Source organism: Natator depressus, chromosome 1 (assembly GCF_965152275.1).
Source record: "Natator depressus isolate rNatDep1 chromosome 1, rNatDep2.hap1, whole genome shotgun sequence".
Lineage (NCBI taxonomy): Eukaryota > Metazoa > Chordata > Testudines > Cheloniidae > Natator > Natator depressus.
Window position 1 is genome coordinate 184943807 of NC_134234.1, and position 17006 is coordinate 184960812.

At 45.5% G+C, this 17006-nt stretch overlaps 1 protein-coding gene across 1 annotated transcript in view; it reads right to left on the reverse strand.

The window, feature by feature from the left end:
• Positions 1-17006, reverse strand: part of CRYBG3 (crystallin beta-gamma domain containing 3) — a 123812-nt gene that overhangs the window by 92045 nt on the left and 14761 nt on the right. The window contains exon 2 of the mRNA XM_074946918.1: positions 1333-1411. Within this exon, the coding sequence (XP_074803019.1) occupies positions 1333-1411 (79 nt within the window). The remainder of the gene's footprint in view (positions 1-1332; positions 1412-17006) is intronic.

The window sequence follows — 17006 nt, forward strand, 5'->3', positions numbered from 1 at the left end:
GGGCAACAAAAATTATTAAGGGTATGGAACAGCTTCCATATGAGGAGAGACTGAAAAGACTGGGATTGTTTGGGGGGGGGGGGGGGGCAGGGATAGCTCAGTGGTTTGATCATTGGCCTGCTAAACCCAGGGTTGTGAGTTCAATCCTTGAGTGGGCCATTTAGGGATCTGGGGAAAAAATTGGGGATTGGTCCTGCTTTGTATAGGGGGTTGGACTAGACTCCTGAGGTCCCTTCCAACCCTGATATTCTATGATTCTGTGTTCAGCTTGCAATAGAGAAGACTAAGGGAAGATATGATAGAGATCTATAAAATCATGCATGGTGTGGATAAAGTGAATAAGGAAATGTCATTTATCCCTTCACATAACACAAGACCCGGGGTCACCCAATGAAATTAATAGTCAGCAGGTTTAAGAAAACAAAAGGAAGTACTTCACACAACACACAGTCAACCTGTGGAACTCACTGCCAGGGGATGTTATGAAGTCCAAAACTATAAATGGGCTCAAAAAAGAATTAGATAAGTTTATGGAGGATATGTGCATCAATGTCTATTAGCCAAGATGGTCAGGGACACAACCCCATGACCCTAAACCTCTGAGATGCTGCAGGGGATGACTCACTAAATAACTGTCCTGTTCATTCTCTCTGAAGCATGAGATGTTGGCCACTGTCAGAAGACAGGATACGGGGCTAGATGGACCACTGGTCTGACCCAGTATGGCCGTTCTTATGTTTAACATTGGTAACGAGGGAGAAGAGGAGGACAAGGATTACAGCAGAAAGATCATACAGTTGTTTTGGTTGGTAACTTGTGTGATTTGAACCCCCTCAAGATTGTTTGTTTTAAAATGATGTCATCACTGCATAGGGAAGACTGGTACTTCTAGTTCACATGGAAGAATCATTAGGGAGGCACTTGGCAAAATTCCTGTTCCTTGGATAAAATTATAACTTTCTTCTCCAGGACTGTGAATCCTGCATGTTTCATTACCATTAAATTTGCATTGATTTTGATTGTAAGCAAGGGTAGGGACTTCAGAATTATTGAAATGTAGGGATGGAAGGGACCTCAAGAAGTCGTCAAGTCCAGCCCCTTTCACTGAAGCACGACCAAGTAAACTTTCTATCAGGGGCTTGAAGCAGACACTGTCCTGTTCTGTGTATCAGTGCCTAGCACGGTGGAGACTCATTTCCTGACTGTGGCCTCTAGGCACACCACTGTTAAAATATTAACTAACAACAGTACTAATAATACTACTTAAAAAGGGGGAAGGAGGAAGGCAAGCAGTAAATCTGGCTCAGTGAAAATTAATAAATAAAATCATACCTTTAATAGCTCAGGGAGAAGCATTCTTTCCTTTTTATCACTTTTCACACTGATGGATTCATTTCCCTTACTTGCAAAGCTGAAAAACAAAAATACATTTAACTATTTTAAAGACCTGCATTAGGCAGAGTTACTTAACACAAGAGGCACTGCATCATGCAATTTAAAAGCAAAGGTGAAAGGTTGTTTGTTTGGTTGGGGTTTTTTTTGTTTCTTTGTTTTTTTGGTTAAAAAAGGAGCACGTTGCACATATTTACTCTTTAAAAAAAATACAAAATCCTGCCTGCAACACTGGGACAGAGCACACTCAGATGCTTTATGGGGATGGTGCATGCACATTATGGCTGGCACACTGAGGAAACTGAGCATGCTCAGTGCAGATGGAATCTTCAAAGACTTCAGCTGCCAAACTAACAAATCTCTAAGCATGTCCAAATTGAGATTTTTTTCTAGACAGAAATTTATAACTTGGCCAAATTTGAGTGTCTTTTTCTTATGACATGTATTTATAGCCCATTAGAATGCTACCCCATCATCATTTTTTCCCTCTACCCTTTACCCTCTCCTTCATAAACCATGTTTTCTAAAACTTTTAGCATTTTTGGTTGCTTTTTTACAGACAAAAGCCAACATCTTTAAAGTATAATACTGACAGATACCAGATTAATTTTGTTCTAGCACCAGCCTCGCTTGGACAGGTTACCGTAGAATCCTGCAATACGTACAGTGAATCAAGAGTTAACTTGTATTTAGTTCTGAGGCAAATATCTTAAAATAAACAAAGGAGAAAACACAGCTTTACTTTCTAGCCACATTAAAAACAAAACAAAAACATTCCCCCACCTTCCAAAACTGAACCTGAAAGTTACCTTATTAAATTAGTCTTTTAAAAAAAATCTTCCATGTGTTTCAACATTCTAAACCTTCTGCTTTAGTAAGTAAACAACATTGTTTTTACAGAGCCCTTGGTACATACTAGATGAGTCACACTGCAAATAAATAAATAAAAAACTTAAGCACAAAAGCTCTCTCCGCAGAAAATGTGGCTCTTGGATTGTTTTGTTTTCCCCTAAAAGTGGAGACTACCTTCCAAAGCAGAGAACAATAAGTGTGTGTCCGCTGGTGCCAAATATTATATTTAGGACCAAAGAATAGTCCAGTTATTGCTGAGCAGACTCTTGATGACCTAGATTAGCATTTTTATATTACCAAAAGAGAGAACTTGAATTCAGTGTTTTTATCATCATTGAATGTTATGCAATTGAAGCATCTGCAAATACTGGAACATGCTATCCTATTTTCCAAGCAGAAAAATAGGTATTAAGCATTAGTTGTACTTTCTCTACTGTGTTCAAAACATAGGTGAGCTAATGTAACTGTTCCACTCCCATTCTCCTGTTGCAATAGAACAACCCCTCTACACAGCTGATAAAACAACCCCTCCACACAGCTACAGTAAAAGCTGTGTTATCCAGCACTTTACCAATCTGAAAGCTCTATAAACCGGCATCTGATCTTTAATTGGGTCTGGTTGGTGCAGGGCTGGCAGGCTCCCTACCTGGCTCTGCGTGGCTCCCTGGAAATGGTGACAGGTCTCTGCTGCTCCTAGGCGGAGGAACAGTGACAGGGGCTCCGTGCACTGCCCCCACCCTGCCCCGCGCATTGGCTCTGCAGTTCCCATTGGCCGGGAACCACAGCCAATGGGAGCTGTGGGGGTGGCACCTGCAGGCGGAGGCAGCGCACAAAGCTGCCTGGGTGCGCCTCCGCCTAGGAGCGGCAAGGACATATCGCCGCTTGCAGGGAGCCGCCTGAGGTGAGCGCTGCCCAGATCTGGCGCCCCAAAACCCCTCCTGCACCCAAACTCCCTCCCAGAGCCCACATGTCGCACCACAATCCCCAGCCCCTCCTGCACCCAAACTCCCTCTCTCTTAGTTAACCGGAATTTTTGACTTACCGGCACCCCCCATTTCCCAAACACATCAGATAACAAAGTTTTTACTGTACATATTTACATACAAGAGCATACATTCAAGGGATATGAAGAATAAAAGTAAGTATGAAGTTTATAATGACATAATCCCAGGCAATTTATATGTACATATATTTTGCCAGAAGCTGGGAATGGGCAACAAGGCATGGATCACTTGATTACCTGTTCTGTTCATTCCCTCTGGGGCATCTGGCATTGGCCACAGTCAGAAGACAGCAAACTGGGCTAGATGGACCTTGGACTGAGCCAGTATGGCCGTTCTTATGTAATGAAGATGCCCCAAGTCTCAGGAAGTTACCAAATTCAGTTTTTCAAGCAATATTATAATTGCTTTACACTGATAGCATGGACAAATGTAATTCTGACCCAATGTATTCTAGGTTTCATTTTTTATAGTACTTAATAGCACTGAATATTCTGTAAGATATTTTGTAAAAATAATGAACTCTTAGTAATGTGATACAATTCACCACTCAACTACCCTATCCTAGCTACAAAGTGAGAACAGATGACTGATGTGGAGGGGAGGGAGGGTTCACCAAGGGCATTAGGGAAGAGTAAATTCACAACGTTCTACATTTTTTCCATATATGCTGTTATAGTCACGTGGGTCCCAGGATATTAGAAAGACAAAGTGGATGAGGTAATATCTTTTATTGGACCAAGTTCTGTTGGTGAGAGAGACAAGCTTTCGAGCTTACACAGAGCTCTTCTTCTAGTCTCTCTTTCACAGTCTCACTACATCACCCTCATTGAAAGTTTCTCTCAATACAGTTATTGTTGTACCCATACCCATACCTAGTTCTTTTCTTAGATATTTTGTTCATATAAAGATCAAGGCTGCAAGGCTCTGAGTCCTCTGGCCCCAGTCCATCAAAGCACTTAAATATGTGCGTATCTTTAAGCACAGGAGTATTCCCATTGAAGTCAAATGGGACTACACATGTTTAAAGTGCTTTGCTGCATCAGCTCACAGTGAACACTCAGAGGTTTCAACACTTCCACTAAACAGACAAGGATAATTGATACCATGAAACTTTGTCTTTTTAATCAGACCTGGTTCACAGGCTACTTTATGTTGTTTTTAGAGAATCAATGACAGGACTGTCTATTAAACAGATTCAAACAATCTGCCTGGAGTTAACAGACAAGCTTGCCAAAACACAGTTCTAAAAACTCAAGTGGCTACAGTACCATGTCTCAGCGTATCTAAAAGGCATCAGCAGGTTTAAATGGTGCAGAGTGGTGCACCCATACAATGTTAGCAGATACCATTTAGTACATTAAAACTAGCTTTGCACCACCCCACAGGTGCAAACTTGCCCTAAAGTTGGTTTGGCTGATCAGAGAAGGATTGCTTCAGTGAAGAGAGATCATCAGGAGGCACAGAATCATCATTATAGTTACTAAGTTACCACCTATCATCCATGCCTGTGACTAGCATAGAGGGTGTCATGGAGTCACTGAGTGTGGTCCAGGCCCCAGCCTGTCACCAGTCTCCTGGGAGTGACCCCTTTAGTGTGCTAGGCCCCAAGGACTCTCACAGTTCCACAGGTGCAGGTCCGTGGCCTCCAAGACTGAGTGGTCAGTACCAACATTCCCTGTGTCTCCATGGCTCCCTGCAGCAAATCCAGCCAAGCCAAACTACTGAAGGAGGCTTGTACTGTATCCCCTCAGGGTACAATGCTCTCAGTGAGTATTCACAGGGACACAGGAAGCCTTTGCAAAACAAGGTAACAATTTATTTGTCACCTGGCATACAAAATTTTACAGTCCTTAGGCTAACACAGAAAGGCAGACATTAAGCCATAATCCACCCTAGTCAAACCAGTGCCCTGATGGGCCAGCCAAGCTGGGCTGCACTCGATCTCTGGCTCTCTCCCCCACCAATATGGGTCAGGCTCCTGAGTCCCTCCCAAAAAAACCCCTCCTTTGTTTTCTCCAGCTCAGTTGACAAGTCCACCTGCCAGGGTTTTCTGCTGGTATGTGTTGAATGTTTGGTGCTTGGAGCATTTCTTTGTCTTGCTGGACCTTCTGTTAACCTGAGCCGGTTTCAGTCAGTTCTTCAATGATCCTAATTATTTCCATCCTCACCCCACCCCGGACAGCAAGATCACACACACCCACCCCCTGCACTGTTCCAGGAGCAGTGTTAACCCTTGTGCACCCACTTGGTTAATAATGCCACATACAGAGGGAAACTGAGGCACACTTATGATTCATATAAAGATTAAAGACAATTCCCACTTGGTCACAGGGTGCATGTCATGTCCGAGGCATCACTACAGCTAGATGACACACAGCTGCCATATAGCTCTATAAAGTCATGGGCAACCAGAGCAAATTAGAACAGCTCTAAATATACTCTCACTTGTACTTGGTGAATGGCCCAACACAGTGCAGTCCCAGGATTAAGGGGGCCACCTTTGTAATCCCAAGTTCCATCCAAGGCTCCTGAACCAGAGCCAGGGTTCCTGAGTCATGTACATAAACAATTACACCACTGCCTTTCTATTATTTTCACTACACATCACCTTTTTTCTTATTTTTTGAAATATATGGTGCTCCTGAAATAGAGGAACTGAACATCAGCTAAAACGAGGCAAAGAGTTTGCCTTCTCCACACTTTGCCCTGCTGTTCTTTTGTTTTGCTACTGTGTACGTATCCTGAGCACAACCACCCTTGCTATATAGATAATCAACAGTAAACTTCCATTACAGCACTCTATTGTGTATATTTTGCTGAAAGTCTTTGTTTATATAATTTTCTCATGCCTTCTATTCCGCTGTTGTTGAAAGATCAGCTTTGACCTATCTGGAATACTGGGACAGGTGGTGTCTGAATCATATGCAGCATTTTTTAATCAATGTACTTGTACAAAGAAGGACAGAGATTATTATTACTGGAGAGACAGAGGAATGTTTATCCTATATAGTGTTACTTGTATAGAGATAAAAACCCTGTACAAACTAGAACCAGATAAAATCACTTATCTAACCTGGGTTTGAGTAAACACATGCAGGTTCTTCCTTTATCATTATCCCACATAAATGAGCAAACTGGATTGCATAATTTGAGAGGTATTTTCCAACCTTCTCGATTAAAAAAAACCAGAATATACCCAATTATAAACAATTAAGTGTTCAAAGGCCACTCAAAGCATTTTTGTATAGTGTTACATGTCTGTTTTTCCCATCTTTCCTCTTTATAACAATCTCTTGGCACTTTAAAAACCCATCCCCTCTCTTCCTGCACTAATCCTTCCCACCCATATTATGTACACACACATGCTGGTTAACGTGTTGTTACTTGTGACTGCTTGGAACTTATTGATTTTTAAGTAACAATATGAGCAATAAAATGAGAATGGAACATGAAGATTTTGCCAACAGATATAATTAAAAAAAGAAGAAGAAAGGCATTCTTGATGTCTACCAAACATGAAATCGACCAACAGGATACTTATCTCTGCACATTCTATATGATCCGCCTGTTGTGGACTCTCTCCCAGCTGTGACTAACTCATCTGAATGACAGGTTTCAGAGTAACAGCCGTGTTAGTCTGTATTCGCAAAAAGAAAAGGAGTACTTGTGGCACCTTAGAGACTAACCAATTTATTTGAGCATAAGCTTTCGTGAGCCACAGCTCACTTCATCGGATGCATACCTCAACGATGTTCCAATAAGCTTCTTTCACAGACTAGACTCCTTCCTAGTCTGGGCCCAATCCTTCCCCCCCGGTACAGTCCTTGTTCGCTCCAGCTCAGGTGGTAACTAGGGGATTTCTCATGACTGACAGCGGCTGCCAGTCATGAGAAATCCCCTAGTTACCACCTGAGCTGGCGCGAACAAGGACTGTACCGGGGGGGGGGGGGGGGAAGGATTGGGCCCAGACTAGGAAGGAGTATAGTCTGTGAAAGAAGCTTATTGGAACATCGTTGAGGTATGCATCCGATGAAGTGAGCTGTAGCTCACGAAAGCTTATGCTCAAATAAATTGGTTAGTCTCTAAGGTGCCACAAGTACTCCTTTTCTTTTTTCATCTGAATGACAATAGTTGGTTTGCACACAACTCAAATAAAGTTGCAGTAGTACACCTGAGTGTACAAAAAATGTTTTGAAGACAGTGTGTGTGTGTGTGTGTGTGTGTGTGTGTGGAGTTTACCCAAGAAATTCAGGGACTAGGCCATTGCTGATGAGAGGTTCAGAACTTACCTATGGGTTGCTCTCGCAACACATACACTCATATTGCCATGTTAGCAGGATGGCTATTACTATCTCAGGGACTTCCACCCCTCTCTTTGTAAGGTAGACCCCTCCATAGTGAGTCAAGCCCCTCACCAACGACGCACTAGGCTATTGGGATGGCTTTCTAACTAGTCTTCCCTGCAATTCTGGACTGTGACTATAAAGGTCAGGATTTCAGTATTGCCTGACCTGGGTGATCTCACTAGTTGCCAGTAAGCAGACAGGTTCTATTTTGGGCCTTGCTGATGGTATACAGAGCTGCTATTAAACTAAGGCATTTGCGTTACCATCCTTTCCTGTCAGGGACTGGGATGTAGGCGGTTGTGCCTAGTGGTTAGAACAGGAAATAAGAGCCCAGGGTTAAAACCTGAGTCAGAGGCTAGATGCCTGAGCCAAGGGTCACAGCTGGAGTCAGGGTCTGAGCCTAAAGTCAGAACTGGAGTCAGAGGCCAGAGCCAATGGAGAGAGCTGGAGTAAGAAGTCAGGAATTGGAGCCAAGGGTCAGAAATGGGTTTGCTGGAGTGAGGCAAGACAGGTACAGGGCTGGGTCCAAGGCAGGAACAGCAGCTTTGCCAGCCATGGGCAAAAGCTTTGAGTAACTGCTGGACTGCTGCTGGTCTGACTCTTCCAACCACTGAGGCTATGTCTACATTACAAAGTACTTTGATTAACTATGTAGGTAAGATCCCATAGGAAGCGAGTCTAAGGGAAAAACAATTGAAGACCGTTGGCAGTTTTCCAAAGAGACGTTATTAAGGGCACAAGAGGAAACTATCCCACTGCATAAGAAAGACAGGAAGTATGGCAAGAGACCACCCTGGCTTAACCAGAAAGTCTTCAATGATCTAAAAATAAAAAAAAAGAGTCCTAGAAAAAGTGGGAAAAAAAGGTCAAAATTACAAAGGATGATATAAACAAACAACACAAGTATGTAGGGACAAAATTAGGCCTTGGCTATACTTGCGAGTTACAGCACAATAAAACCACCCAGAGTGCTGTACCTCACTCCCCGTCCACACTGGCAAGGCACGTAGAGCGCTCTGACTCCGCAGCTACAGCACCGCTGGTACTCCACCTCGGTGAGTGGAATAATGTTTGCTGCGCCCCTGCTGGAGCACTACGGCGCCAGTGTGGACGCCCTGGCCCTATATTGCGCTCTGATCTGCCTCCAGAGGTATCCCACAATGCCTGTTCTAGCTACTGGTCATCACTTTGAACTCTACTGCCCTGCCCTCGGGTAACCAAACGTCAAACCTGCCCTTTAAATTCTCTGAGAATTTTGAAAATCCCCTTCCTGTTTGCTCAGCTAGGCGTGGAGTGCTCTCAGCGAATCTTTCCAGGCGACCATGCCGCCACGCGACAGGCGAGCCCCAGTATGAAGAAATGGCAAGGTGCAGGACCTCATCAGTGTTTGGGGGGAGGAAGCTGTCCAGTCCCAGCTGCGCTCCAGCCGTAGGAATTATGATACCTTTGGGCAGATATCAAGGGACATGATGGAAAGGGGCCATGACTGAGACGCTGTGCAGTGCAGGATTAAAGTGAAGGAGCTGCAGAGTGCCTACCAGAAAGCCCGCAAGGCAAACCGGCACTCCGGTGGTGCCCCCGCGATCTGTCGTTTTTACAAAGAGCTGGACACGATACTTGGGGGCGACCTCACCTCCACTCCGAGCACCACCAGGGACACCTCAGAGGCCAGTGCAACAAGGCAGGATGAGGAAGAAGAGTAAAGCGGGAGTGAGGGTGCTGAGGTGGAGGAAGACACCCCGGAATCCCTAGATGCATGCAGCCAGGAGCTGTTCTCAAGCCAGGAGGAAGGTAGCCAGTCGTGGCGGCCGGTGCTTAGGGAAGGACAAACACCAGAGGAGGTTCCTGGTAAGTAGTTCTTATTTTGGGAAGGAAGTTATTCGCTGCAGGCTCTTGGGGCAAGGAGGCTTAGGGCTGCATGCATGCATGCCTAGGTGCAGAATAGGGCATTGATGTGCTCTCTCACATCATAGTAATCGGCCTCAGTGATCTCTTCAAAGGTCTCAGCCAGAACTTGGGCAACGCACTTGTGCAGGTTTCTTGGAAGAAACCAACCTGTGGTCCTTGTCCCAGTAAGGCTAACTTGTCTGCGCCCCTGTGCCGTGAGGGGTGGGGGGGACCATTGATGTACACAGGCAAGCTGCATATGGGCCAGGGCGGAAGCTGCATTGCAGTAGAAGACCCTCCCTTGCTTCCCAGGTCACCCTCAGCAGAGAAATATCTTCCAGGACAAACTCCTGTGGAAAATGTGGGGACAGTGTTCAGTATAGGGGCCCCCTGCCGCTGTTGGCTCTCCCCAAGGCACAGAAACCCAGAGGACAGTACAGCCGTGAAACCATTAGTCAGCTTGAGCCTGTGCTTACTCACCATTTTGGGGCTCCCATGGGTTATGTGCGCTCGCTTTGGGACGGCCAAATTATGCAATTGTGTAGACTGTGCTTGCCCTTAAGTACGGAGGAAATCATTGCTCTGTCTGCTGTGAACAATGCTGCCTCTGTTAAGTGTTGCATTTTGCCTTTACAGATGCAACCTTGAGATCTCAGTCGTCCGTGTTATCACCGGCGAAAGACTCCAAAGAATCAGAAAGAGGCCAAGTAAAAGCAAGGAAGACATGTTGCATGAAGTAATGCGTCATTCAAGTAATGAAAATCAGAAAGTGCAGGAGTGGCGGGACAGTGAAAGGACGATCCGCTAGCAGAATGCGGATTGCCAGCACCAAAGCACGGAGCGGCTGATAAGAATAATGGAGCGCCAAGCGGACTCTATCCAGGCGCTCGTAGCCATGCAGGCGGACTACTACCGAGCCCGCCCCCCCTGCAGCCCTTGTCCCAAAACTCTTCCCTTGTGCCCCCAGGTCACCTCCAACCCACTTTCCCCAACATCCAGGTTCTTACCGCCAGCAGCTGCCTCTAACACCTGTAGCTTCACCACCCAGCCCTGAAAACTACAACCCTTACCCACTGCACTCAACCCCCATCACCATGCAGTATAGCAATCCTGAAGTGCAGCACTCATTGCACAGCACTCCAGACAGGACATATGCAAATCTGTGATTTTACCGTTTACCACACCACCCCCTTGCCCTTTCTGTTTCCCAAGCAGTTGTGTTTCTTTTCAATAAATGGATTTTTGGGGTTGGAAAACATTCATTATTATTGCATAAAGTAAAAGATACCTTAGCCCAGGAAAGCAACAGGCACTGCAAGTCAGCTTAGCAAACACAGATTCCTACTAACATTGGAACCACAACACTTCACTCCCGTGCAGTGCACCAGACATTACTGGTGGCTTCAGCCTAAATTGCTGCCTCAAGGCATCCCTAATCCTTGCAGCCCCGCGCTGGGCCCCTCTAATAGCCCTGCTCTCTGGCTGTTCAAATTCAGCCTCCACGTGTTGAACCTCCGAGTTCCATGCCTGAGTGAATCGTTCACCCGTCCCTTCACAAATGTTATGGAGGGTTCAGCATGCGGATATAACGGAAGGGATGCTGTCATTGGCCAGGTCCAGCTTCCCATACAGAGAGCGCCAGCGGCCCTTTAAACAACCAAAAGCACACTCCACAGTCATTCTGCACCAGCTCAGCCTGTTGTTGAACCGCTCCTTGCTGCTGTCAAGGCCCCCTGTGTAGAGTTTCATGAGCCATGGCACAAGGGTAAGCGGGGTCTCCAAGGATCATAATGGGCATTTCAACTTCCCCTATGGTAATCTTCTGGTCTGGGAAAAAAGTCCCAGCTTGCAGCTTCCTGAACAGGCCTGTGTTCCGAAAGATGCATGCGTCATGCACCTTTCCGGGCCAGCCTGCATTAACGTCTGTGAAACACCCATGGTGATCCACAAGCACCTGGAGAACCACAGAGAAATACCCCTTCCGATTAACGTACTCAGAGGCTAGGTGGGCTGGAATTGGAATATTCGTGCCATCTATCGCCCCTCCGCAGTTAGGGAAACCCATTTGTGCAAAGCCGTCCACAATGTCCTGCACGTTACCCAGAGTCACAGTTCTTCTGAGCAGGATGCGATTAATGGCCCTGCAAACTTGCATCAACATGATTCCAACGGTCAACTTTCCCACTCCAAACTGGTTAGTGACCAATCGGTAGCTGTCTGGAGTTGCCAGCTTCCAGATTGCAATAGCCACCTGCTTCTCCACCGGCAGAGCAGATCTCAATCTCGTGTCCTTGCACCGCAGGTGGGGGCAGCCATGAAAGTGGCTTTTCTCATCCGAAAGTTCTGCAGCCACTGCTCCTCATCCCAGACTTGCATGATGATGTGATCCCACCACTCAGTGCTTGTTTCCCGAGCCCAAAAGTGGCGTTCCACGGTGGCGAGCATGTCCGTGAATGCCACAAGAAAACTCGTGTCATAGGAGTTACTTGTGTTGATATCATCATCGGAGTCCTCCCTGTCACTTTGGATCTTAAGGAGTAACTCGACTGCCAAATGTGACGCGCCGGCGAGACTCGTCAGCATATTCCTCAGCAGCTCGGGCTCCATTCCTGCAGACTGAAAGGGAAGACAGAGCACGCAGTACAAAAAACATTGAAAGATGGCTCCAAATGTGGATGGAAGCACAGGGAATGCTGGGATGCGAACTGATGCATCATGGGGCGTTGGGACAGGACCCAGAATGCCCTGCACCCCCTACCCCCTTCCCACAAGCCACAATGCCAGAATGGGAAGAGGTGCTCTGTGGGATAGCTGCCCATAATGCACCGCTCCCAATGCTGCTGCAAGTGCCGCAAATGTGGCCAAGCCAATGCACTGTCAGCTGCCAGCGTGGGCAGACTGCAGCGCTCTCCCTACTGCGTTGTCCGAAGACGAGTTTAACTCACAGTGCTCTACAGCTGCAAGTGTAGCCATGCCCTTAGAAAGGCCAAGGCACAAAACAAAATCGAACTAGCTAGAGACAAAGAGTAACAAGAAAACATTCTACAAATACATTAGAAGCAAGAGGAAGACCAAGGACAGGGTAGACCTATTACTCAGTGGGGAGGGGTGGGGGTGGGGCGGAACAATAACAGAAAATGTGGAAATGGCAGAGGTGTTTAATGACTTCTTTGTTTCGGTTTTCATGAAGAAGGTTGGTGGTGACTGGATGTCTAACACAGTGAATGCCAGTGAAAATGAGGTAGAATCAGAAGAGGATAAAATAGGGAAAGAACAAGTTAAAAATTACTTGGACAAATTAGATATCTTTAAGTCACTAGGGCCTGATGAAATGCATCCTAGAATACTCAAGGAGCTGACTGAGGAGTTATCTGAGCCATTAGCGATTATCTTTGAGAAATCAGGGAAGCCGGGAGAGATTCCAGAAGACTGGAAAAGGGAAATATAGTGCCCATCTATAAAAATGGAAATAAGGACAACCCAGGAAATTACAGACCAGTCAGATTAATTTCTGTGCCTGGAAAGATAATGGAGCAAATAATTAAGCAATCAATTTGCAAACCCCTAGAAGATAATAAGGTGATAAATAACCGTCAGCATGGATTTGTCAAGAACAAATCGTGTCAAACCAACCTGATCGCTTTCTTTGACAGGGTAACAAGCCTTGTGGATAGGGGGGAAACTGCAGACGTGGTCTATCTTGATTTTAGTAAGGCTTTTGATACTGTCTCACATGACCTTCTCATAAACAAACTAGGGAAATACAACCCAGATGGAGCTACTATAAGGTGAGTACAAAACTGGTTGAAAACCTGGTAGTTATCAGTGGTTCAGAGTCATGCTGGAAGGGCATAACGAGTGGGGTCCTGCAGGGATCAGTCCTGGGTCTAGCTCTTTTCAATATCTTCATCAATTATTTAAATAACGGCATACAGAGCACACTTATAAAGTTTGTGGACGATACCAAGTTGGGAGGGGTTGCAAGTGCTTTGGAAGATAGGATTAAAACTCAAAACAATCTGGACAAACTGGAGAAATGGTCTGAAGTAAACAGGATGAAATTCAATAAGGACAAATGCAAAGTACTCCGTTTAGGAAGGAATACAAAATGGGAAATGACTGCCTAGGAAGGAGTACTGCAGAAAGGGATCTGGGGGTCATAGCAGACCACAAGCTAAATGAGAGTCAACAATGTAACGCTGTTGCAAAAAAAGTGAACATCATTCTGGGATGTATTAGCAGGACTGTTGTAAGCAAGACACGAGAAGTAATTCTTCTGCTCTACTCCGATCAGGACTCAACTGAAGTATTATGTCCAGTTCTGGGTACCACAATTCAGGAAGGATGTGGACAAATTGGAGAGAGTCCAGAGAAGAGCAACAAAAATGATTAAAGTTCTAGAAAAACATGACCTATGAGGGGAGATTGAGAAAACTGGGCTTGTTTAGCCTGGAAAAGAGAAGACAGAGGGGACTGATAACAGTTTTCAAGTATGTAAAAGGTTGTTACAAGAAGGAGGAAGAAAAATTGTTTTTCTTAACCTCTGAGGATAGGACAAGAAGCAATGGACTTAAATTGCAGCAAGGGCGGTTTAGGTTGGACATTAGGAAAAACTTCCTGTCAAGGTGGTTAAGCACTAGAATAAATTGCAGAGGGATGTTGTGGAATCTCCATCATTGGAGATTTTTAAGAGCAAGTTAGACAGACACCTGTCAGAAATGGTCTAGATAAATTAGTCCTGACACACGTGCAGGGGACTGGACTAGATGACCTCTTGAGTGATGCAAGTTATATCAACCTAAGCACTGGTGTAGACAGTGCTATGTTGGTGGGAGAGCTTCCGCCGACATAACTCCTGCCTCTGCAAGAGGCGCTAACTATTAAGCCAACTCTTCACCAGAAGCACCACAGCAGTACAGCTACAGTACAGGTGAAGTTGCGCCACTGTAAATGGTGTAGTGTATTCACAGCCTTGGGTGGTGTTGTCAATCAGGCAACCTACTACAAGCCAGCCACTCTTGTTAGGTTGCCCAGAGACTGGCTCTCCTGCAGGCCCTGATTCCTGACACTGCTGATACATCCTATAGTGCCATTGAGATTAGCTGCAATGTTCTTATTCTCCATCCCACATTTTCATCTCCACTTTGCTAAAGATATACTTGGTTCATAGCTTTCATTTCACAGAACTCCCTGCTCCAGCAGAATCCTCCTTTAGCATATTCAAGGTTTGGTGTAACAGCTTTTTGTCTTCCCTTTTACACTAGCTCTTTTGCTTCGTTTTTTGGGGGTGCATTCCCCCCTCGCCCACTACACACATCCTTTACTCTTCTTTGGCAAAGCGATTGCTTCTCTCGAGGACTTTAATTCTCACTTTATTTTAATTATGATTTTTCATTTTTGTACAGTACCAAGACAGCAGCTTTTGGAAGAATATTCCAAATCCTGAGGGATGGAGGTTAACTACCAAAGGCACAATCATCATAGGTAAGGGAGTCTCCCTAGAAGATATGAATGAGAGGAAGCACTGTAAACCTAACAATTCTACCAAATACAGATACACAGGGCCATGAAGTCTCCTAACTCTACAGCAGGGGTGGCCAGCCTGAGCCTAAGGAGGAGCCAGAATTTACCAGTGTACACTGCCAAAGAGCCACAGTAATACGCCAGCAGCCCCGCTGATCAGCGTCTCACCCTCCCTCCCCGCACTTCCTGATCAAATGTTTTGTCTTAGGTCGACTTACCTGGCTGTGAGGATGGCAGTGAGTCGACCTCTGCTGCTCCCCCGTTGACTCTGCTTCCACCTCTCGCAAGCTGGAGTTCCGGAGTCAACGGGGAGCGCGTTCAGAGATCAATTAATCGCGTCTAGATGAGATGCGATAAATCGATCCCCAATAGATCGATCACTACCCACCGACCTGCCCTCAGAGTTAAAAAACCGTGCCTTAGTTCTGAATTTGTCTAGTTGCAGCTTCTATCCACTGGATCTTGTTATGCCTTTGTTGGCTAGATTAAACAGTCCTTTATCAGAAGGCTCTTCCCCATGTAGGTACTGATAGACCGTGATCAAGTTCTCTCTTAACCCTCTCTTGGAGAAACGGAACAACATTGAGCTTCTTAAAGTGTTGCACTGTAAGGCAAGTTTCCCAGACCTCAAATCATTCTTTTAGCTCTTTCTTCTCAGAACCATTTCCAATTTGTCAGCATTCTTTTTGAAGCGTGGACACCAGAACTAGATACAGTATTCCAGTAATATTGTCACTAAAACCTATATAAGTAACTCTGTACTACTTGATATTCCCCTTTTTATACATCCAAGGATTATGTTTGCTGTCTTAACCACCAATTTGCACTGAGAACTCATGTTCAGTTGGTTATCCACCAAGATCTCCAAGTCCTTTTCTGAGCCACTGTTTGTACTCCATCCTGCAAGTCACACCTACATTCTTGCTTCCCAGATGTATGATCTTGCATTTAGCTACATTAAGACATGTTCAAGTAATCCCTGCTTCTCATGCGATCTTAATCACTCTGGAGAAATGATCTGCCCGCATAACTATTTACCCATGCCACCAATTTTTATCTAATCTGAAAATTTTACCAGCAACTATTTTATGTTTCCTTCCTTCCTTCCAGATCATTGATAAAGATATTGACCAGAACTGATGCACGAAGAGATCCCAGTGTGACTCTGACATTTTGGAATTCAAACCAGATCAGTTAGGGGTTGTGTCACTGCCTATCCTGCAACCCTGGGTGTCTTAAATGCTATGTATTCCTGGGGGCATTCTGCGCAAAACAATTAAAAATTCCGCACACAATATTTTAAAATTCTGCATATTTTATTTGTCAAAATAACACTATATAATCATGCTAGTTTCAATTAATTTGGTAATTTATTTCAAAATACCTGTCAGCAAGTATGTCTATCAATACAGATGCACACAAAATTCCCCCATGAACAGAGAGGACCCCTGCAACAACCCAGTTCCTATTTCTCTGCCCCCTCCTGCACAGAGCCCAGCTGGGGGGCCAAACACCTCACACCATCTCTCCCACCAAGCCCAGCTATGAGGCCCTCCCCGGCCCAGACATGCACCCCCAACCCCTCAGAGGCCAGCTGCAGGGACCCCCCCAGCCCAGACACTCATACCTTCTACTCCCCAGAGCCCAGGCATCCAGAGGGAGAAACAGCTTGTTGCTGGGTCCCAGGCTTGCACGGAGTTTCCTGCGCACTGCTGCCTCCTTACTTTAAGGTATGCTGGGAACTGCAGCTGTGGGAAACCCTCCAGTTCCCACCCCACCCCTGTCTTCTATTTGCAAGCTGGGCTCTGCTGGGTCCAGCGGCCCCCAGGGGCAGCCAAAATCTCTGCAGCCCATTTCAGTGGGGGAAATAAAGGAAATTCTGCATGCACCACATTAATTTCTGCAAAATTCTGCATTGCACAGTGGCGCAGAATCCCCCCAGGAATAGCTATCGTGCTTTGGCTCACAGCCCTGACACCAACAGCCAGCCTAGAAGCATGCA